The sequence below is a fragment of the Leptomonas pyrrhocoris genome (genome assembly GCF_001293395.1).
Source record: "Leptomonas pyrrhocoris isolate H10 chromosome Unknown, whole genome shotgun sequence".
Lineage (NCBI taxonomy): Eukaryota > Euglenozoa > Kinetoplastea > Trypanosomatida > Trypanosomatidae > Leptomonas > Leptomonas pyrrhocoris.
This window is the reverse complement of record NW_015438379.1, coordinates 34,930-56,359: the sequence shown is the minus strand read 5'-3', so window position 1 is coordinate 56,359 and position 21,430 is coordinate 34,930. Positions and strand designations below refer to the sequence as shown.

At 61.3% G+C, this 21,430-nt stretch overlaps 6 protein-coding genes across 9 annotated transcripts; all 6 read left to right on the top strand.

Moving 5' to 3' along the window:
- Positions 1-286: 286 nt before the first annotated feature.
- ABB37_08235 (hypothetical protein) lies at positions 287-2,119 on the top strand (the record flags this gene model as incomplete). Its single annotated transcript, XM_015807164.1, has 1 exon — positions 287-2,119. One exon carries the CDS (start codon positions 287-289, stop codon positions 2,117-2,119), a length of 1,833 nt encoding a protein of 610 aa, XP_015654113.1.
- A 1,472-nt stretch (positions 2,120-3,591) lies between these two features.
- On the top strand, positions 3,592-7,857 carry ABB37_08234 (hypothetical protein; the record flags this gene model as incomplete). Its single annotated transcript, XM_015807163.1, has 1 exon — positions 3,592-7,857. One exon carries the CDS (start codon positions 3,592-3,594, stop codon positions 7,855-7,857), a length of 4,266 nt encoding a protein of 1,421 aa, XP_015654112.1.
- Positions 7,858-8,591: 734 nt separating this feature from the next.
- ABB37_08233 (unspecified product) lies at positions 8,592-9,246 on the top strand (the record flags this gene model as incomplete). The annotated part of the gene is made up of 1 exon (XM_015807162.1): positions 8,592-9,246. The coding sequence occupies exon 1, from the start codon at positions 8,779-8,781 to the stop codon at positions 9,244-9,246; it is 468 nt and encodes a 155-aa protein (XP_015654111.1). The 5' UTR covers positions 8,592-8,778.
- An 848-nt stretch (positions 9,247-10,094) lies between these two features.
- On the top strand, positions 10,095-11,332 carry ABB37_08232 (hypothetical protein; the record flags this gene model as incomplete). Of its 4 annotated transcripts, none has more annotated exons than XM_015807161.1 (1): positions 10,095-11,332. In XM_015807161.1, the coding sequence occupies exon 1, from the start codon at positions 10,472-10,474 to the stop codon at positions 11,330-11,332; it is 861 nt and encodes a 286-aa protein (XP_015654110.1). In that variant the 5' UTR covers positions 10,095-10,471. The 4 variants fall into 4 exon arrangements, with proteins under 4 accessions (XP_015654110.1, XP_015654109.1, XP_015654108.1 ...); XM_015807160.1 differs by having other exon boundaries at positions 10,137-11,332; XM_015807159.1 differs by having other exon boundaries at positions 10,233-11,332.
- An 874-nt stretch (positions 11,333-12,206) lies between these two features.
- ABB37_08231 (hypothetical protein) lies at positions 12,207-15,118 on the top strand (the record flags this gene model as incomplete). The annotated part of the gene is made up of 1 exon (XM_015807157.1): positions 12,207-15,118. The coding sequence occupies exon 1, from the start codon at positions 12,437-12,439 to the stop codon at positions 15,116-15,118; it is 2,682 nt and encodes an 893-aa protein (XP_015654106.1). The 5' UTR covers positions 12,207-12,436.
- Positions 15,119-15,691: 573 nt separating this feature from the next.
- ABB37_08230 (puromycin-sensitive aminopeptidase-like proteinmetallo-peptidase Clan MA(E) Family M1) lies at positions 15,692-20,547 on the top strand (the record flags this gene model as incomplete). Its single annotated transcript, XM_015807156.1, has 1 exon — positions 15,692-20,547. The coding sequence occupies exon 1, from the start codon at positions 16,387-16,389 to the stop codon at positions 20,545-20,547; it is 4,161 nt and encodes a 1,386-aa protein (XP_015654105.1). The 5' UTR covers positions 15,692-16,386.
- Between the last annotated feature and the right edge of the window lie 883 nt (positions 20,548-21,430).

Sequence of the window (21,430 nt, the reverse complement as noted above, 5' to 3'; positions counted from 1 at the left end):
TCGTCGGCGCCGCTGCCCCCGACGCACCCCCGCCGGTCCGCCTCGGCGCGGAGTTGTGCGTCGAACTCACCGTCGGGCAACGGTGGCCTCCCGAGCAGGTGTCGGTGCCGGCACCAGCGCAATCCGGGCCTCGCAGACTCTCTTCGCACGCAACAGCAGCGGCTGCAGCCCTGTGCCGTTCTCTGGCATCGACGCGTCGCCGCCGCCGCCGCGTAGCGCAAGCAGTGCCAACAGCACACCAACCTACAAGGCCGCCCTGCGCCGCTCTTCATCCTTCACCGCGGGCATGTTGCCGCCGGCGGGGTCGGCGATGACGGACGGCGAGGGCCACCCGTACCTCATCGGTGCGGCGGCACCACCACCGCCGCCACCGCCGTCGTTGTCCTCCACGGCCGGGCGGGTGCACGAGTGGACGTCCTCGCTGGCCTCCTCGGTGCTCTCCGCGACCTCCTCCGCCCGCCCGTCGGTGCCGCTGCCGCCGTCGCACGTCGGGCCCGCGTCGAACCTGATGGCGGCGGTGTGGGTCGACCTACCGAGCTCGCAGCCGGGCAGCCGCTGTGCGACGCCGATCAACGCGAGCGGCAGCGATGCCCAGCAGCAGCACCGACGCCGTCGCACGACGCCGCGGCGGGGGTCGGAGCCGCCGAGCCCGGTCACGAGCACCCTCGCCGCGTCGATTGCGTCTTCCTTCGAGGGAGCGCTCTACGCGTCATCCTCCGCTGCTGCAGCGGCGCTGGCCAGCATGCGATCGCACTACACGACGGTGGCGACGCAGACGGACATGATGGCGGGTGTGGTGCTGGAGTGGCCCTCCACCCCGGAGAAGCAGCAACGACAGCAGGAGGTGCAGGCGGAGGAGGGCCAAGAGGCCCACACCACTTCTCCCGCTCTCTCAGTGGAGCGCCGCAGCACCCCAGAAAAGATGGCGCTCGAGGCGGACGATGAGACTCCGCAAGAGGAACAGCAGCAGCAACGGCAGCAGCGGCGGCAGCACCACCCATCCCAGGCGACTCCCGCGATGGCGCTGCCGCCGACGGCCGCGTCGGTGTCGTCGACCTCCGCCGAGGTGTCTCCGCGCTCCTTCCGCGCCAGCATGGCGGACCCCCCTTCGGACGATGTGGCTGCTGCAGATACGAACTCCGCCAGCAAGTCTTCTGCGTCCGCCAACGTGATGTGCAAGAGCTGCGGTGGTGGTCGGTCAGGTGCTGAGGCATCTGCCTTCACGGCTGCTGCTGCGGCGACGGTGATGGAACCTTCGCACGGGTATCCGCATACGTATCCGGCGAATGAACGTTTTGCTGCTGCGTCGACGGGGCCGCCAAGGGACGTCGCACAGGACACGGAGACCGCTGCCTCGCCCACCGCCGCGGTGGTCTCGCCGATCACCCTGGAGCTGCCGACGATGACGTGTGCAGCGCAACTTCCATTTGTCACAGTGCGGGAAGGGAGCACGTCGATAGAAAAGGCGGAGCCAGTGCCCGCCGGGGCTGCGCTGCCGGGCAGCAAGGCTGCCGCGAATTCGAACTCCCCGGCGGTTCGCGTGGGTCCTGCTCCGTCGTCGCTGCCGACCGGTGTGCCGCGGGTCAACTTATCACGCCCTACAGAAGGGGAGCACCGCTCAGCGGGTTCTAACGGCGCTGGCGGAAGTGAGCAACCACACATCACTGCTGCCGTTGCCGCCGGAGCAGCCCCCAACTCCTCCGCGGCACAGGCAGACGAAGTGCAGCAACTGCGATCGGAGTTGGCGCACATTCGCAGTCAGTACTACCTCGTTCTAGATCAATTACGCCGCATGCAACAGACCGGGAACGCTGTGCTGCCACAACTACCGACTGCTGCCGCGGAAGCATCCACGCGGAAGACGGATGATGTCGAGGACGTCTCCACCGTTTCTCGCTCCCCCTCTGCCTCTTCTTCATCCGCCTCTTCGTCGGCGGCTTCCGCCTTGTCGGACTCGGCCAGCGATGAACGAGCTGCGACGGCGGCTCCTCCGCAGACCACCACCGCGTCTTCCTCCGATGGCGACGCCGCGACGGCGCTGCAGCACGTGCGGGAGGCGCTGGAGCGGACCCGTCAGCGGACGAACACGGAGCGCGAGAAGAGAGGAGAGCTGCGTTGACGTCTGCATCTTCTCTCTCCTGAGCACTCTCTCTTCCACTCTTTCACGGGCTGTCGGTCGGAAAAGAAAGAATCCATCGTGCAGGTATTATTTGATCATTATTATTATTATTTTAAATGTTGTTGGTGAAAACTGCATAGACGCGCTTTACGAAGCGTTTTTGCGCGCGAGCTCGAAGGAGATCGACGTCTTCGTCGGTGCGCTCGACACCGCTCGTCGTCAGTTTCCTTGCTTTGTCGCTCCCGCTGCCGTCTCGTTTGGGGACGTCGCTTTCCGGATGTTCTTGCAGGTCGCAGATTGAAAAACAAATTGCACGCATCCAAGTCTTTCTCGTGGTGGCGTACTCGCCGCAACCATCCAGAACTGCGCCGGGGGAAAGCGCTCTATCTTCTGTTTTTGGCTTTCTTCGATCGCACGTGTGAAGTCGTCTTTCCTTCTTCGCACTTTGGTGTTTTGGTCTTTGCATCCGCCTCGACTGCGCCACATCTCTCCCTCGTTCTCTTTCTTTGAGATATCTGCGTGTACTCTGAAGCGTATGTGTGTGTGTGTGCGTGTCTGCGCCTGTGTGTGTGTCTGCGCCTTCTTCTTTCTGCTGCGTAGTGTCACGCCAGTCGGTGTCATAGAATCTTGAGCTTGCGTTGACCCCTTCGTATTGTTCATGCGTCATCGCTGTCGTTCAAGTGGAACGGCCTTCTTTCCACTTGTATGGTGTGCGAGGGCGTGCGTCGTCGTCGTTTCCGGTTCGACACTGTCACTCGCTCTCTCTCTCTCGTTTGGCTTCTTCCGGTGGTGTGGCACGCTGCGGGTCGGTGGGCGCAACACGTAAGGTAAGTCGTGAATGCGCTTTTGCTGCTGTCTCCGGTGCCTCAGACGTCTGTGATGATGATGAAGGAACTGAAGTTGAACCCACTTACCGACAGTGATATATATGCAGAACAATTCCTGTCATGGCGAGGTCATTCGTGTGCAGCGGGGTAATACGTGGTTGAAGAGCGATATCCAGAGAAGCTGTACGCTGCTCTTTTCGCTTGTGTTTCCCTCCCGTCCCTCACACGCAGCGTGTCTTGTTGGCGTACGGAAGCAAAGGAAGGCCCATGCCGTTGGCTCCCGCAGTGACCAAATGAAAGGGTCCATTGCAGCACGCTTCTTCGCCTTCTCCACCTTTCTCTCGGGTGGCAAATCATCGGTGGCTTTTGAATTACTTCTCTTCTCCCGTTCTTCTATCTACCGTTGGTGGTCCGTTCATCCCTCGCTGCACAGCGGCACAAAGGAACGCGACACACCTACACCCCACAAACCATAAGCAGCGTGGCTCTACCATTCCACGTACTACATAGAACTCACCAGGCACACCGAACACTGCCATCGATAGAACTCCGCCTTCATACATCTCTTTCTTTTTAAATTGTTTTGTTGACGCTGCGTGTAATTCCAACAAGGTGAATATCGGCTTAAAAGGGCAGACACGACCAATGTTAGCTCTCCGTGAAGTACATGCACCGGGCGCCACGCGCGTCAGCATCGGTGGCCATCACATACTCACCGGCGGTGCCGACGGCGTCGTGTCGCTCTTCTCCGCGAAGCAGTGGCCCAAGTCCGCTGCTCTCTGGTCCTTCAACTGCCACGAGGCGGCGGTGACCGATGTGGTGCTGGCCGACTCCCTCGCACTGGCCCTCAGCTGCGGGCGGGACGGACGCATTCTGCTGCATGAAAGTATCTTCGACACGGCGAAGCTGGTCTCCCGTGTCATCTGCCAAGTCACCGGGGAGGTGCGCTGCCTCCAGCTGGACGTTGAGCGGCGCCGGGTGTACATCGCCGGCGACTCGCTGCGGTGCCTGGACATGGCACAGGATCGCTTTCGCATTCAGACCATCCCGTTGGTGGTGCCGTTCCCGATTGTCTCGCTGGCGATCTCGCCCTGTGGTCGTCTTATTGCGATGGGCAGCGCCTCTGGAGAACTGGGGGTCGTGTCTGCCCCACCGAGCTCTTCGACAGCAACGAGCACGGATGCTGCTGCTACCGCTGCTGCTGCTTCGGCCAAGGTCCAGTTCATCTTCCGCTCCGTTCTCTCCCCTACAGCCAAAAAGGACGATGCGGCGCATTACCGCATGGCGTGGTGCACCACCGAAGCCGGCGGGCTCATGCTTATGGTGCCGACCGCGACGGAGGTGCAGGTGTACCAGCTAGACGATGCCGCATCTCCACCGCGGATGCGCGCCGTTGGTGGGCTGCATGATCGACAGCTCGTTGACCTGCACGGCGCGCTGGTCTACCGTGTGACGAAGAACCGACTGGCCTGCGTGATGGCATCCTCGGACGGGATTTTCATTGGGAAGGTAGAGGCGAAAAACCTCGCCATGGCGCGGCACACGTCGGAGCAGTACCGCAGAGCCGCCAATGGGGAGGCGGCGGCGGTGACGGATGTGCAGGTGAACGCGGTGACCGGCGATGTCGTGGTGGGGCTGTCGGACGGGTGCATCTCTCTGCTGCGGAAGGCGGCGCTGCGGGAGTGGCGACCAACGGCAGCAGGGGCGGTAAAGGCAAAGGCAGCAGCGATGGACGCCGCCGCGACGCAGGAGGACGGAGGAGAGTTGGACGGTGAGACGCCGGACAAAAACTCGCACGCGACGGCCAAAGCGAAGAAAGGCGGAGGGACGGAGAACGACGACGACGACGACGATTTTATCAACGACGATGACGACGACACCGCCTCGGAGTCCTCGGTGGACTCCGCCTCCACCGCCGCCTCTTCCGAGAGCGCCGTGGCGCCGGAGGACTTCGGCAAGGTCGTCGTCGATCTGCAGCGCAGCGGCGCCTCCGTGCACGACAACGATGAGGGGCGCCCCTCTCGCTGGCGTGACGACGATGCGGCGGCTGCGCTGGCGCACGCAGAGCGCGAGGCGGAGCGGCACCGCACCCGCAGCCGCTTCCTCGACGACGAGGCGGAGGAGGGCTCTGCGGAGGACGACGAGGACGAAGATGCCGCGGACGACGACGACAACGTGAGGGCGTCGCGGTACCACCGCGCCGCCGATCAGGATGAAGAGGACGCCTCCGAGGGGGACCGCTACGACAACGCCTCGCTTGAGGGGCTCGCGGAGGATCGTGACGGCTGCGCAGACGGCGGCCGCAACACGTCGTCCTCGTCGGCCGCCAACGCGCCGCTGCCGTCCGGCCGTGTGCCGGCGGTGCAGGACTACTCCTTCCAGGTCGGCGCCACCCCTGCCGGGGAGGAGGGCAGCTGCTACCTCGCCTACAACTCGGTCGGGTACATCCACCACAGCCGCGAGGCGACAACGGTGCACTTCCATGACATCTCCTTCCCCGCCGTGCGGGTGCAGCTGCGCGACACGATCTTGATGGGCTCGCTCAGTCCTGTCGGGGCGGGCTTTGTCGTGGTGCCGGCCGAGCCGTCGGATGCGCAGGGCAGCGTCGACGAGGCACCGCGGCTCTCCGTCTTCTACCACGCCTTCACTCCGCTCGGCGCGCAGTCGGAGTGGCGGGTGTCGCTTCTGCCGGGCGAGACGGTCCGCTGCCTCGCCGCCGGCATCCGCTACCTCGCCGTCGCCACCAGCCACTACCTCCGCATCTTCTCCCTGTCGGGGCTGGAGCTGGCGGTGCTCAGCAAGAGTCAGCGCATTGTCACGATGGTGGGCACCTCCTCCCGCGCATTGATGAGCAGCTTCAAGGCCGACTTCGACCCTCTCGCTATCATTTCACTCTCCGGAACTGGGGAGCTGCTGATGGAGGTGGTGGACGTCGGTGCGCGCGCCGCGGCCCTGCCGGCGCGCGCGATTCCCCTGACGGAGCTGCCGGACGGGTCGACGCATCAGCTGCAGTGGCTCGGCTGGTCCGAGGATGGCCTGCTGCACACGGCGGACACGGCGGGTGTGGTGCGCATGTATACAGAGGACTGGGGCGGCTCCTGGGTGCCCGTGTACGACCCGCGGACGCTGGTGGACCAGTCCTATGCGTTATGGGTTTACGGCGTCAGCGACCACGCCCTGCTGGCTTACCGCTACTCCCGCGATGACCCTTCCTACCCAGCGGCGGCGGCCAGCGGCCTCAGCACGGAGCTCGTGCCGCTCTTCCTGCCTCTGACGCGCACGATGGGCGAGGAGGGCCGGGAGCGGTGGGACAAGGTACTGCGTCAGCAAATCCGCGGTGACGAGTTGAAGCGGCACGCCGCCTTCTACGGCCCCACCATCGCCAAGTACGACGAAGTACACGACCATCATCTACTGCAGTTCTTTGAGAGTGCGCTGAAGGGGCAGCAGACGACGCGGGCCCTGGAGTTGGCGATGCTGATGGAAATCCACGACCGGGTCGTCAAGTGTGCGCAGCTGGCGAACAGCAACGGTTACGCGAAGTTGGTGCCGAAGCTGCTGGCGCTGTACGAGATGCGCATGGCCACCAAGAGCAAGCGGCGGTGCACGCTGCCGCTGAGAGAGGCGATGTTGTCGGATAGGAAGAAGGACGAGCTGCTGCGCAAGTTACTCGGACAGATGCTTCCGCAGGATAGGAAAGGCAAGACCGCCGAGTCACCGGCGGCAGAGGCCAGCAGCGGGGGTTCACTGGCGACGGCGGTGCCGGTGGAGGACGATGAAGAAGCGGAGCAGAAAAAGAGGCGTGAGGTTAGTCCGACACGAGCGCCACCTTCTTCTCCGTCTGCGGCAGCCACCGCCGGACGAGCGGACACATCTCCGTCTACGACTTCCACGGCCACCACCGTCGACGTGGCGGCGCCGCCGAAGTCCGCTGTCCCGTCGACCTCCACGGCCGCCCGTCGTCACATCTCGTTTGCCCGCGAAGTCGTCCCCCGCACTGCGGCAACCGCCGCATCGCCGCTGATGCTGTCGCAGACATCAACCAACACTGACGTAAGCTCTCTCGCGCCTCAGACGGTTACCGGACCGCGTAAGGTGTCGAACCCTTTTGCCAAGCCCTCCGCCGCGGCTGCCGTGAGTGGGGAGGCGAGAACATCTTCCGTGACAGCCACAGCTACGGCGTCCGCACGGGCCCACCAGACACGGCTGGGCAACGCCTGCACCACCGCCACTGCGTCTGCCGCGTCCTCTCTCTCCCTCTCTCCGAAGCAGACTACGCTGCTCGGTGCATCGCAGTTCAGCACACCACCGCGCACGAAGGTGACCACCGCGGCGCCGTCGGTCTCCGTCCCTGGCGTGGCGGCCGTTGCACAAGAGCAGCAGCAGCAAGAGAAGGACGACGCGGCGACGAGTCTTTCATCCCTCGGCAACACGCCAGAAGACAGGCGCGTGAGTGCGGGGCACGCCGCTGAGTCCCCGGCGGTGCCACACCGCGATAACGCGTCCACCGTATCCCACCACACCGCGAAGCCCACCACTGGCTTTGTGGCTCGTGAGCTGCCGACACACACGGCCACAGCTGCCAATGTTAGCAGCGGTCCTGTCGATCCATTCCTCGCCGTAGAGGAGACTTTGAAGACGACGGCGGCCGCGATGCCTGGGCCTGGCTTCCTCGCAGGCAGCGCCGGCGTCAGCCGCAACACGAGCACCTCGTACCCCACAGCCACTCCTCAGGAGGTGCCGTCGGTGTCCGTGCAGTCGCTGTTGGACGTGGGGCACGAGGAGACGGCGCCGGTGGTGCGCAGCGACAGCTTCGGCGAGGCACTCCGGAAACGGTACCGCGACGACGACGAGGCGGAGGACGAGCTGGGCGGGACCCCGCTGGCCGCTGTGCCGAAGCTGACGTTGTGAGCCGCTGCGTTGGCCTTTGTTTTGGTTGATTTGGGCGATGTTGTCGCCGCCATGGGCGTTGCGATGCGTGCGTGGGCGAGTGCCACGGCACCACCAAACCGCACCTTGATCTTTTTTTGTGATAAATAGTTTGTTTTTCTCCTATGCATAGAACAACATCAGAACCTCCCCCCCCATCGTGTTGAGTGATCGATCATGTGTGTGGGTGCTTCATAGAGATTTTGCGGAGGCGTGACGGTGACGTCGGCCGTGCGAGGTGCTGCGATGAAGTCCTTCACTCCGTTGTCGGCAGCTGCACCCCTGAACGGAGGAAAACATCGTTGTGATGGTACGTGGCTCCGCACAAAACTGACTTGCCAATGAAGAATTCTTTCTTTGTATCTTCGTTTTTAAAAAGACGAGAAAGCCAAACAAAGCCAATCAGCGGTCACACAACCTCGTGGGAAAGGGAAATGCGCAAACCAACGATTGGGCGCTGTTTGCACACGCGAAGAACGGCACTAGGAGGGGGAGTCAACTGGCGAGTGCAGCAGATCAGCACGGCGGTGTGCCTGCGGGCTATGGGATGCGTCAGCACGACACGATCGACTCAAGCCAAACTTGTACCAACGGAAAAAACAATAGAAGAAAACGAGGTCTTGCCTTTGGCAGCTCAAGGTGTACGTGTGGAATGAATGGGCTCCTCTTTACATTTTTTCTTCTGCATCCGCGCCTCCGTCTTTCATCGATACGCAGAGGAGGAAAGAAATATACTCGCTGGGGCGTTCCTCTACACGCATTCATATCGACACCAACTCACTCACACACACGCACTCGCTGCTTACGAGCTCCCGCTTCTTGGCTCTCTAACACGCAAAAGCTCTCTTCCCCTAAGCCCCCATTCCTTACAAAAGAACAATAGCAACTTTCTTTCTCTTTCTAATGTCATACAAGGTTCGTCAGGCGGTTCGCGGCGATGTCGAGGCGATGATCCGGATGCAGGCCGACATGGCCTGGGAGACGGAGAAGCTCAAGCTGGACGAGGACACGCTGCGCCGCGGCATGAACATCCCCTTCGACCGGCCGGGCGTGGCGGACTACTACGTGGTGGAGGAGACGGAGGAGAAGCGGATTGTGGCGATGCTGATGACCACGCAGGAGTGGTCGGACTGGCGGGCCGGGGCTGTCATGTGGATTCAGTCCGTTTACGTCGTGCCGGAGCACCGCCGGCGAGGACTGTTCCGCCGCATGTACGAGCACCTGCGCAAGCTAGTGGAGGAGTCGGACTACTACGAGGGCATTCGCCTCTACGTCGAGACGGAGAACAAGAATGCGCAGGCGACGTACCGGAGTGTGGGCATGGAGGTGGAGCACTACCACATGATGAAGTGGATGAAAGGCCACTTCTGAGGAGGCAGAGAAAATACGATGAGAACTCCTTTCTATTTTCAAACGAATAAACTCCTTTTTTGTTGTTTCTTTTAGGAGGTCGAGACCCGCGCTTTGGAAGGTGATCTGATTCTTTGTTTCTTAAATCCTCTTTCTACTTTGGCTCCTCTTATGCTATCCAACACGCAAGACGAAAGTCAAGAGAGATGCGCACCTTCATTGCCCACCTCTCTTTAAGAAGCTGCGTGTTGTGAGGCGGAGCTGCTAGTCGAACGCGTCCGCACGCTTCGTACGGCGACGTCGGCTTGGCGTGCCGAGCCCGCGCTTCTCCACAACCACGTTCTCTCTCGCTCCCTCTGTTGGTGTCTGCGCCGTTCTTTTTTTAAGCTTCATGAGCCGTTTTTCCTTTGTTTGCTTGTTTTATTTTTCATGCTCACTTTTGAAGAGCGCACGTGTGTCTGCCTCCCTGTTTGTTGTAGATCCTCTTCTTAAAAGAATATATAGTAGTGTATACATATATATGTAATATGGCGGCTGCTCCAGCGGCTTTATGCGTATTAAAAGCAAACACCCAAACCACAACAAGAACAGCATTTGAAGAGAGGGTCAGAGCGAGATCGTGTGGCGCTTCTTTAGAACCTTTACGAGCAGTTTCGCTGTGTCGTTGGTGGCGCTGCGCTGCGACCCCTGAGGCCTTTTCGTTTGCGTTGTCGCCACGCCCTCACAACATGCGTATGCACCTTCGATAGCATTGCTGTCGTCAGCGAGGGAAAGTACGTCTCTTTCTTCTCATTCTCTCGCTTCTCATTCCCCTTCATCGACACTCACGCACGTGCCCCCCCCCCCCCAATCCTTGGTATGACGAATCAGAACCTACACACCTCAACGCCGTTGGTTTACCTTCACACGTAGAGAGAGAGGAAAAAGAAAGCACACGCTTACGTCTTGTTATATCCACCTCTTCGACAGCTCGAACTCATTTTTCTCTTCTTCTCCTTCTCCCTTTAGCCCTTTCCCTCCCTCTTTTGATCTGCTGCATCGTGCATCCTTAAGGCAGATCTTCCTTTGCTGGTGCACGTGGCCAAGTTGGTCACTGACCGCCTTGTCCACTTACTCATAGCCCACCCCCCCTCTTCTCCCTCTTCTCTTCTTCACTCAGCCAAGCGATGTTCTTCTGAATTGTTGAAGCTTTTTCATGTGTTTTACTGCTTTCCCCATCTCTGATTTGAACTAGGCTGTCTCTCGAATGCCCATCTCCATGCACGTCGGCCACCGCACTGAGCACCCCGTGCGCACCGCCCTGCGCGTGCTCCTGCCGCTTTCCGTCGGCGTCGTTTTCCTGCTCTACATCACCGGCACCTTCGGCGTCTTCAGCCGCGTCCGGGAGGTCGTCGATGCGGAGGGGACTTCGTTGCGCTCCGCCGCCGGCATTGCGAAGTTCTGCCGCGAGCTGCAGGAGCTGTCGCAGCAGCAGTACTGGCAGGTCCTTCTGTTCATCACGACGCTGTACCTCACGCTGCAGACCTTCTGCATTCCGGGGACCGTCGTGCTGAACGCGGCGGTGGGGGCGGTGATGGGGACGCTGCTGGGTGTGCCCTCCTGCACCCTGCTCGGCACGGCCGGGGCGTCGTGCTGCTACCTCCTCTCCCGCACCGTCGGCACGTCGCTCGTGGAGGCGGCGGATGCGCGGCTGATGAAGGGGAAGGGTATCACCAAGATCCGCGGACAGGTCGCACGGTACCGGTCGGATCTCTTTGTCTACTTGCTGTTTCTGCGGCTGACGCCGATCTTGCCGAACTGGCTGGTGAACTTAGCGTCGCCTGTGGTGGGCGTCCCGCTGCACACGTTTGCCGGGGCGACCATGCTGGGCATTGCCCCGCAGACCTATTTGACCGTCCGCTTTGGCTCGCTGGCGCACGCCGGCAAACCTGGTGAGGCGAGGCGCATCGTGACGCCGTGGGACACGCTGCTGCTGGCGGTCCTCGGCGTCGGCATCTTGGTTGGGTTTCGACTGAAGAAGAAGTTTGAGCAAGAAAAGGAGCGGAGGGAGGGCGGCGGCCACGACGCCTTCGTCAATGTTGCGGTGCGGGTGCCCCCTCCAGCGTAGAGTCGATAACAAGAACGCAATATATATATGTATATGCGTGGTGGGGTGTTGGTCTGCGCACAGCAAATGAGCAGGCGCTTGCCTGAAGCAGGAGAGGACTCAAAAGAAAAGGAGAAAGCTAGATGAGGGTAGAGGTCTTGCTTATGGAGTACCACACACGCTTGATGTGCGGCACGTTCGCACCTGGCGGTGCCATCACGTGGACCATTTGGAAATGGGAGAAATGCATACCGAGGTGAGAGGTGCTTCCGTTTTTCTTTTGGCGGTTCGCGACGGGCATTAAATGAAGAAAAAGCGCTGAGGAGGAGGAGGACCGTGGGTGGACGTGCTGCGGCTCTGTCGCGAGTACCGGGATGAGTCCCACACACCACGCGAACTGCGTTACCGTGACCTCCGCCGCCGTCTTCGCTCCGCGCATTCGATGTGCGTCGGACTCCCACGAACTCGCCGCTTCGCTTTTGTTGGTTATTATTAGTATTATTGTTCTTTTTCTTTCTCTTTGCTGTTTCCTCTGGACTCTGCGTGAGGTGTTGATTTAACTGCTGAGACCAAAAAAAGAATGGGGGAGGAACAACTCCCATCATCGCTAAAATCGCTGAACGCTGCGCCGCCAACTGCGCAGTTCCATCTTTCTACGAGTGCTGTCTGCCCGTTAAGCGGGGCGGTGTCCCCAGCGCTTCTCTCCAGCAATTCTTGTTGCATCGGAGAGAACTATGGAAGCGGCTGCCTGCTCTTTGCGGCCCTTAATCCCTCCTGGCGGCGCAAGGAGAGCTTCGTATGCTCCAATGGAAGGAAAGCAAACCCTCCGCAATCGGTGCTTTCACCGTATCCCTCACACGCTGCTCTCGCCCACGTCCTTTGACACGACCCCAAAGCTTCGCTGCGTACCTGCAACGCCACAACGAAAGAGACACCGCCTCCTCCTCCTCTTCCGCACACCACAGCTGTCGCGTGAAGCGCATTCGAGGTATTGAGAACACGCAGGTTTGGAGGGGAAGCAAATAAATGGTCCTCACCGGTTTCATTAAAGTCGAACGGTGTATGCAACGGAATTGATGTACAGTAGCAGACATACTTTGAAAACCTCTTCTTTCTGTAGAAGTCATGTATTATGGTAAGCAAGAGGCGCAGGGCGGGCAACGCGGTGCGTTCAGCCGCCTCATGGCCGCACGGCGCGCCAGCGAGGTCCCCACGTCACGCACCTCCGCGACGGCATCGGGAGCGGCGTCGTCAACGCCGCGGCTGCCGACGCTCGCGAAAGGCGGCGAGACCACTCCAGCATCTGCCCCACTCAGCTCCTCATCCCACCTCGTCGCTTCGCATCATAGTAGCAGCGGTAACGGCGGCGGCAACGCAGCGCCTACAGGGCGGCAGGGCACCCCCGACATCCCCTCCTATGTCATCACGGAGCGAACGCCGCGTGCGGAGCTGCTCGCCATCATCTCGGAACTGCAGAGGGACCTCACGCAACGCACGGACAGCGTCAACGCCATTCAGCGCAACTTCCAGCGCCTGAGCGCGATGCACCACGCGGAGCAGGAGGAGCTGCAACGGCTGCGGCGCCTTCAGCAAGAACGGCAATACGTGGTCCCGCCGCCAGACACGGATGCAGCACTGCGCGAGCAGCGGCGACTGGTCGAAGAGCTGAAGGCCGAGCTCACGCAGCGGGAGCAGGAGAGCGCGCTTCTGCGGAAGGAGGCCGCCCGCTCTCTCGAACAGCACCGACACGCGGTGGACCGCAGTGGCGTTGAGCACGTGCTTCTGCAGGAGCGGCAGAACATCGCATACGCGGAGGCGCAGGCGTTTATGGAGCTGATGAAGACTTCAACGGCAGAGCTGTCGCGCCTTGCAGCAGAGCGTGAGGTCAGGGACGAGAATCGGCAGAAGCACGAACACCTGCTTCGTGTGTTGCGCGCGCACACAGAGCGCCTCGGTGCTCTTCAGCTTAAAATAAGGGGCGATTCCATTGAAGCCGGGGCGAACACGCCGGTTCCTCTTCAAGCGGAGCTGCGGTCTTCTGCGTTCAGCGGCGGCGAACTGACTGCCGTGGCTGCGGAGCTGCAGAGAGCAGAAGAGGCAGCAACGTTCTGTCTGGCCGGATACGCGAGCGCGGCGGCCCAACGACACACCTCCGCGAGCACCGCAGCGCAGCAGCAGCTGGCAGCGCTGACCGCGAAGACGGATGATGCGCAGCACGCGTTGTGCCGGACGCTGATCTCGTGCGAAAGGGAGGCGCGGTGTTCATTGGAGGGCGCCGCCGCCGATACCGCAGCGGCGCTGCTGTGCTCTTTCCAACAGCTGAAGGTGGTCGCGGAGAGCACGGCACTACGTGCAGTCGCGGTCACGTCCCAACTGGAGCGCACCCGCGCTCAGTGCAGCGAGTACGTAGACCAGTGGACGGCGTCTGCGGACGGGCGACTGCACGAACTTCATCACCACATCGATTCCTGGTGTGCTTCATTCGAGAGCGACCTCTCTGCGCACCGCAAGACTGTGGAGCAACACGGGCAAGTGATGCGTGAGCTGGCCGCCGCGCGCACGGAGTGGGAGGCGCTGCGCGACACGGAGCGCAAAGCGCACAAGGCGGAGCTCGCCCACGTGCGACAAGACACCGCCGCGAAGGTGGCCACAGCCGAGTCTCGCCTGAAGGCGTCGCAGCAGCAGAGTTCAGCCGTGCAGAAAGCCTTAGAGGACGCACATGCTGCCCACCAACGTGAGATGCAGGACGCTGAACAGCATGTTCAAGAGAGGTGTAAGGAGGCCGCGGCGGAGCGGGAGGTGCTGCTGAGCCGGCAGTGGTTCCGCGTGCAGTCTGCACAGGAGCAGTGCACGGCGGAGGCGATGTCGCTGTTGTGGGACGTGTCTTGTGTGCGAAGGTTGTGCTATCAGGAGGAAGCAGAGGCACGCATGGCGTTGTACGCGGCACACGTCCAGGCCGCTGCCCGGCTCTCTCAGCAGACAACGAGCCAAAAAGTGTTGGCGGGAGTCTCGCAGGCGGTGTGGGCTACGCATGCAACGCACTTGTCTGAGGGGGAAGCCGCGGCTCGCTTGCTGGTAGAGACGAAGGCGCAGGAAGAATTTGTTGAGCTCGTGTGCGAGGAAGAGGGCGGGAGGCGCGGTCTGTGCTACAACAGCCAACTGGCACGGCTGCATCAGGAGGTGGACGAGGCAAGGGTGAAGACAGCGGAAATGCAGGCGAAGCACCGACGTCGGGAAGAGCAGCTGGAGGCCGATCTGCACCTTGCCGAAGAGGAGCGCCGAGCCGCATTGAGCAACGCGTCGGATGCCGCCGCCGCCGCCGCTGCCGCACGGAGAGCGGAGCAAAAGGTAGCTGAAGAGCTCCTCGCGCTTAAGTCGTCCACTGCTGCCGCGGCGGAGCGCATTGAGGCGGCCGAGAGCGCCACTGAGAGCGCCTGCTGCTGTTCGCTCTGCCTTCAGCTGCTACACAATCCCATCGCCTGTGTACCCTGCGGGCACGTGTTCTGCGCGGGGTGTCTTCTATGGCACACACGCAATAAGTCGCTGTCCTCGCTCAGCGCCGCCGGCGCCGCTGGCGGTCCGCAGCTTAGCCGACGCGTGAGTGGTGGGGCACCGCCTCGGATTGAGGTGGAGGTGGCGCAGTGGATGCGCGGGCTGACTGTTCCGCAGGCCCGGCTGTACTGCCCGGAGTGCGGCGGTGCGCCGAGTGTGTCGACGGTGGTGGAGCTGCGCGCGTTGGGTGACCTGGCAGCCAAATACACGTACAAGAGAGGCGCTTTGAAGGAGTTGATGAGGGACCTCCTTTGAAGCGTCTCAAGAGCAAAGGTGATGGATGCTTTGCCTCACTTTTCCATCCGACTTGTGCGGCGGCGAAGGAGGAGACGGGCCGAGGAACGGGTGCGCAAGATGCGCAGCAGCGCAGGGCAAAGCCCACTCTGCTGAGCGGCGCAGCAAATAATATTGGAGAATGTACTTATGGTGTCCCGCAGCAAACTGCTTCTCTGAACGAAACAGCGAAACCAAAGAATGACTCGTAATACAACCAACAGACGACCGCCGCACGTAACGGCAAATTACTTGTGAGACAAGGCGGTAAGGAAGCGGAATGCCGCTCTTTAGCAGATGCCCCCCCCCCCCCTAACCTGTTGAGCGTTGCTTTTCGTAGGAAAGCGCGAGCAACGACGGTCTTTCATTCATTTTTGTGGTCCACGCAGATGCGCGGTCTTTTGATTGTGCGAAGTGCCGACTACGTACAATTCATTATCATCATCATCATGATCGCCATGTAGAGGTGTCGAATTGCAGGTGGCTGCCATCGCAAGTCCTTCGTCTTCCCACGCCTTACCTTCTTTTTTTAAATGTTGTTGTAACGATGCGAAAGGTGACCGGCGTGTGATCCTCAACGGTGCCTCATCTGCAGCACTTAAAAGAGAAGATACACTTTCTATTTATCGACTTCCCGGCGAGCGCCCTTCATTGACGAAGATCGCCGGAGCTGCCGCCCACCGCAGTACCAAAGAACCACCCGCTACGGGGCTGCCCCTCATTTTTGTTCTGTACATCTCCAAAAGCCTTTCATTTCTAAGTTGTTTAATCCGCCTTTTTTTTTTTGCTGGTTTGGAGCATCCGCGCCCGCAGGCCCTCGTTGTCTTCCTTTTCCCTTCCTGGCTGCTGTGCGCGCCGCATTGGAGTGCTGTTCCAACACTGTTGTGTCGTGTCGTTGCGCGTGAGACCCGCGAGAGCGCGAATATCGGTTGAGGTTGCGCCTGTCAGGCGAAAAGTGACGTCCATAGCGTCGCTCTGCTCATCTCCTCCGTACCACCGCCGAAGGAAGCATCTTCCATCGCCCACGCCGCGGCCTTGTGTTTGCGCTTCGAGTTCTACCGTTCGTTTCGTGCCGCACGCAGCCGCGCACCGCCCCGCCTGCCACCGCCACCACCACCAACAGCGATAGCAGCAGTGGACGCTATTATCTTTATATACATCTACTTCTTTCTATACACCGACCGTAGCACTGCTCTTGCTTTTCTTTCCGTTCGTTGTGCGACCGTCACAGCTGAGGTAAAACGCAGGTCATGGCCCACAGCAACGCGCAGGCATCTCTCGCGGAAGCCGTGTCCGCGTGGGACGCGATGGGGTCGCCCACCTTCCGTCTCCCCCCGCACGTTGTGCCGCAGCACTACGCCATCGAGTTTCAGCCGAACACCACACTGAGCACGTTTGTCGGTGCGGCGTACATCACGCTGCGGGTGGCAGTGGCGCCAGCGGCCCCTCTCACACATCTCGTGTTACACACACTGGACCTCACGCTGGAGAAGGTATCGATACGCGTCTTTGTGCCGACCGAGGCGCGGACGCTGCTGTCCGGATCCGGTCTGCATCCCAGCCAGCATCGCACAGCTGTCGCCCCACAGAAGAGGCTTTATGGCGACGGCGAGGGGGGCTGCATCCCCTGCGCGAGCCTTCGCCGCTCCGCGGTGTCAGAGACGACGCAGCTGCTGTTTGACGCCCCCCTGCCCAGCGCCGTTGGGGACCTCTTTGTCCTCCTGATCGAACGCTTTAACGGCCGCATCCGCGTCAGCCCTTATATGACGGGGTTGTACCACTCCAGTCCCACCGATCCGACCGTGATCAGCACTCACTTGGAGCCGACCGACGCACGCCGTTTGTTTCCTTGCTTTGATGAGCCGGCCATCCAGGCCACCTTTCAGCTGTCTGTCGTCACAGACGCAGCGTCCACCGTCATCTCGAATACGGAGGTCGAGGCGGATATTCCGCTGTCGGTGCTGCCCTACTGCGGTAAGGTGGCCCGCAGCATCAACAGCAACGCCGAGGAGGAAGACGCAAAGAACGGGAAAGCCGCTGCGAGCTCTATCGCCGGTCTTCTCTCGGAGGAGCAGGCGCCGGCGAACGCATCGTTCTCTTCTGTCGGCTCAACTTCTGCGGCTGCGGCGACCATGCCGTGGCACTGTGTGCGGTTCGAACCGACGCCCCCCCTGCACACCTGCGTCATTGGCTTCCACGTCGGTCGGTACACCATCCTCGAGCAGCGCACGCGGCTTTCTCGTGTGCTGTGTCGCGTGGTGCTGCCCCACACGGAGCAGAGCAGCAGCGGTTGGTTCGCGCTGGACCTCGCCACCAAGGCGCTGGACTTCTTTGAAGAGTTCTTCAACGTGCCGCTGCCGCTGAAGAAGCTCGACGTGGTGGCCGTGGAGAAGTTCGCCGTGCTCGGGATGGAGAACTGGGGGCTGATCAACCTACACAAGGACTACCTGATCGTGACCGGCAGCACCCCGCTGGAGCGCCGTCAGCGCATTACGCGCCTGATTGGACACGAGACGTGCCATCAGTGGTTCGGCAACTGGATCACCATCGAGTGGTGGAACTGTCTGTGGCTGAAGGAGGGCATGTGCCGCTATTTGGAGTACTTCTTCGTCAATGCCATCTTTCCCAGCTGGGGGCTGTGGAACGAATTTCAGGCCATGATCATGAACGACGCGCTACAGGCGGACGCCGACCCCTTAAAGACGCACCCCGTGGACAGCTGCAACGCTGCTCCGCGGCACATCTTCGGCTCCTTCGACCTGATCAGCTACGGCAAGGGTGCGTGCGTGCTGCGGATGATGGTCAGCATCATCGGCACGGAGTGGCTGAGGCGGGCAACACACCTGCTAATGATTCGCTTCGCGAACAGGTCGTTTAACGCGAACGACCTCGGTGACTGCATCGTGGCGACGGCTGACGAGCACAGCAGCAAGGAGGCACAGGAGCAGCATGCCAAAGGGATCAGCTACGCACTGAAGATGGTGGAGGCGGTGAGCCATCCGTACTTGTACATCCAGCAGATACCCAACGAGGGCTACAACATCACGCAGTACGTGCCCCCGAGCAAGCAGCACGGCCTCCTCGTCGAGTACTGGCAGAGCCAGCGCCATAAGCTCGGCTCACCAGCGATTGACCTTTTCTCAGTCCCGTCGCACGTGTCATTCCAATGGCGGCCTGAGGAGACGCTGACGCGCGTGTCGAAGCCGTTTGCCCTTCCGCTGCGATCGGCCGGCTGGCACCGCGGCGGCCACGGCAGCGTGCGTCTCATCTTCGTCGAGGACGCAGAGCACTTCGTGCCGCTCCTCGCCACCGCCACCGCGGCTGCTCCTGTTTCCTCCTTCTACTCCCCTGCCTCGAAAACCGGCGGCCACGCCGGCCCCAGCGCGTTTTTCGCCTCTCCTACGCTCAGCAAGTCCGGCGAGCAGGAGGCGTCCACCTCGCCGCGGTCCCCCACCTCCCCCTTCCACCGTGTGTTCTACTTCAACCACGGTGGCTGTGGCTTTTACCACTGCGACTACGACATGGCAACGTGGCGGCAACTCTTCGAGTTCGTGGCCGCCTTCTCCGATGACGAGCGGATGGCCATCACGCTCCACTTCATCAACACGGCGAAGGCGCAGCTCGGCCACCAGCCCGACACGGTGGGTGACCGCTGCACCTTGTTCTTTGAGTGGCTGCTGCGGCTGACCACCACGCCAGGGGCGATGAACTCGTTTCTGTGGGACATCGTCACGGGGGCGCTGACCCACATCGTGCACCTCGTCCAGCAGTACTACTGCCAGTCCGTTGTGAAGGCGTTCGTGAACGGCCTGTACCTGCCGCTGCAGAAGCGCTGCGCCCTCTCCTTTTTCGCGCAGGAGAAGACGGTGTCCTTCCAGAGCTCGATCCACCTGTCGCGCCACTTAGTGCTGCGCATTCTCCAGCTGCTGTGCCTCTGCGAGAACCCGGAGGTGATGGACGAGGCCGATGAGACGGCGCAGTGGGCGCTGGCCCGTGTCGTGCCGCTCGCTGACTCGCCCTACCACGCAGCCATGGGCGGCAGCGGCAACGGCAGCGGCGGCCCCGGCATCACGACGACGTCGGCAGCGGCGGCCGCACCGCTCTCGGCGGATACTCTGTCGCCGCACTCCATCGGCCTTCGCGCGAGTGCAGCGACGACTCAGCTCGCCACAGCACCGCTCGGCGTCCCCGCTCGCCGGTCCTCGCAGACAGACCTGGGCGGTGCTGGCGGTTCTTGCGGCACCCCAGCCAGCGCGGCAACCGCACCGAAGTCGTCACCGGTGAAGGCGACGCCGGCGCAGGGGCATTTGCTGACGGGCAGCTTCACCGGGTCGGCCGCGCGCGCGTTGCCGCCACCGCAGCTTTCCTCCACGCCGCACGGCAACGCCGATCACGGTCCGGGCAGTAACGTCACAAATCTTTTCAACTCCTTTGGCGGGCCGCCGAGCACCACGGACTGGGCCGGCGTGAAGAACAGCAGCATCGCCAGCTACCCCTACCAGCGTGCCGCGGAGCTCAACTTGACAGACGCGAGCCACGTGAAAGCCGGCGTGATCGCCCTCGCTCATCTAGCCTCCCAAGGCCGCACAGAGCACTGGGTGGCCGCGGCGGCGGTGGCGGCGGAGGTGCTGGAAATTGACACGGACGCGTTGCAGCGTCTGAGCGGGATAGCGGTTCCGTCAGTGCGCCTCAGCGGCCTCGACCGCAGCAGCCGCGCCGACTACTTGCGGCTGGTGCTGCCGGCTGTCTTCTCCTTCGATCGTGAGCAGCTCTTTCCTTTTATGGTGGAAATCTTCCAGTCCGTGTCTTTCATCACGGTCGAATCTGTGGAGGCCCTCTACCGCAACTCGCGCTTCCTTCTGCACCTAATCTCTCACGGGCTGCTGACGAACCGCAGCGTGTTGCACTTCATCGTCACCACCGGGGCCGAAATATGCGGCAACGGCTTCGTGGTAGCGCAGCTGAAGGCGCTTGCGCAGGGCACGTCGAGCAACAACGACTCCGTCCAGAGCAGCGTGGAGATGTTCAAGGAGGTCGAGTTCGCCGACTGCACGGTGCCGGCCCCCGGCAACGGCGACGGCAGCACCCCGCCGTCCACCGCCTCCTGCACCCTGCTGCCGACGTCGCAGTGCACGAGTTCGTCGGTGAGTGCGGCCCCCAGCAGCGCTACCGAGCGCAGCGCCTTGCGTCTGCAGTTCCCCGCCGTGGCGAGCGCGCTGGATCTGATGGAGTCGAACTGCGTGTGGATGGATTACTGCTGCTGGCACTACGACCACTTCTTGCGAGAGCAGCGGCAGGGCCAGGTGTGGCGGCCGACGCCCAGTGAGGCGAGCTGGTCGATGCAGGTGTCGACGCTTGCCGGAGACGAGCTGGACGATGGCCCGGAGAGCTTTGGTGGGGTGAGTATTTGACGCACCTGCTGCCTTGTGCGGCGTTGACGGCAGTGACCGAGAGAAGGGGAGGGGGAGGCGGGCAGGTGGGCGTTGGGAGCGCCGGCAAAAAAAATGTATGGTAAACGGAAGGAGGGAAGTGGGAATTGCCCGCCGTGCCGCACAACGTTGATGCAGATGATGAGAGCGAGCGTGGAGACGCCAGTGGCGTACCGTGATGGCGCTCCGATGCAGATGTGCTCTATAGAACGGTGTTTATTGTTCTCTTTCTTTTGAGTTCTCTTAACGAAGCATAACACAAGAAGTGTCTTCTCTGCTGCTGCTTGCGCAAAACATGCTGAAAACGGAAACCAGAAAGGTGCCATGTACGATGAAATAGGCGGCTCTCCACTGGGTACTACAACTGACAAGGACACACGCTGCGCGCCTGCCGGAGGAGGACGCGTTCGTGCCTGACTGTCGAGCTCGTGCACTGATATAGTTAAGTATATATATATATATATATATATATATATATGTATATGAATATGTGGCGGGTAAAGTAAAATCCTTCTTGCTTGCTTGGCGTAAAGATTGTTGCCGCTTTTTTCCCTTGCTCTGCACCGCATGACGTGCGTGCGTGCGTGTGTGTGTGCAAGCAGGGCCGCAGTCACGCGTGCACATACAACAGAAGCTTTGAAGAGCCGTGGCACAGGTCGCAGTTCCGCATTGCCGTTGCAGTGCTCGGTGAGGCGTGACACACACACACGCACACGCGGTGACCTTTACGACCCGTTTTCTTCTAGTTTTCGTCAACGAAAGGGGGAGATCTATTTTTTCTTTCTTATGTTTTAGTGGTGGCGAAGGTGCCTGCTCTTCCGGCAGTCAACAGAATTATATTTGACGTTTTTCTGCTTCAGCAAAC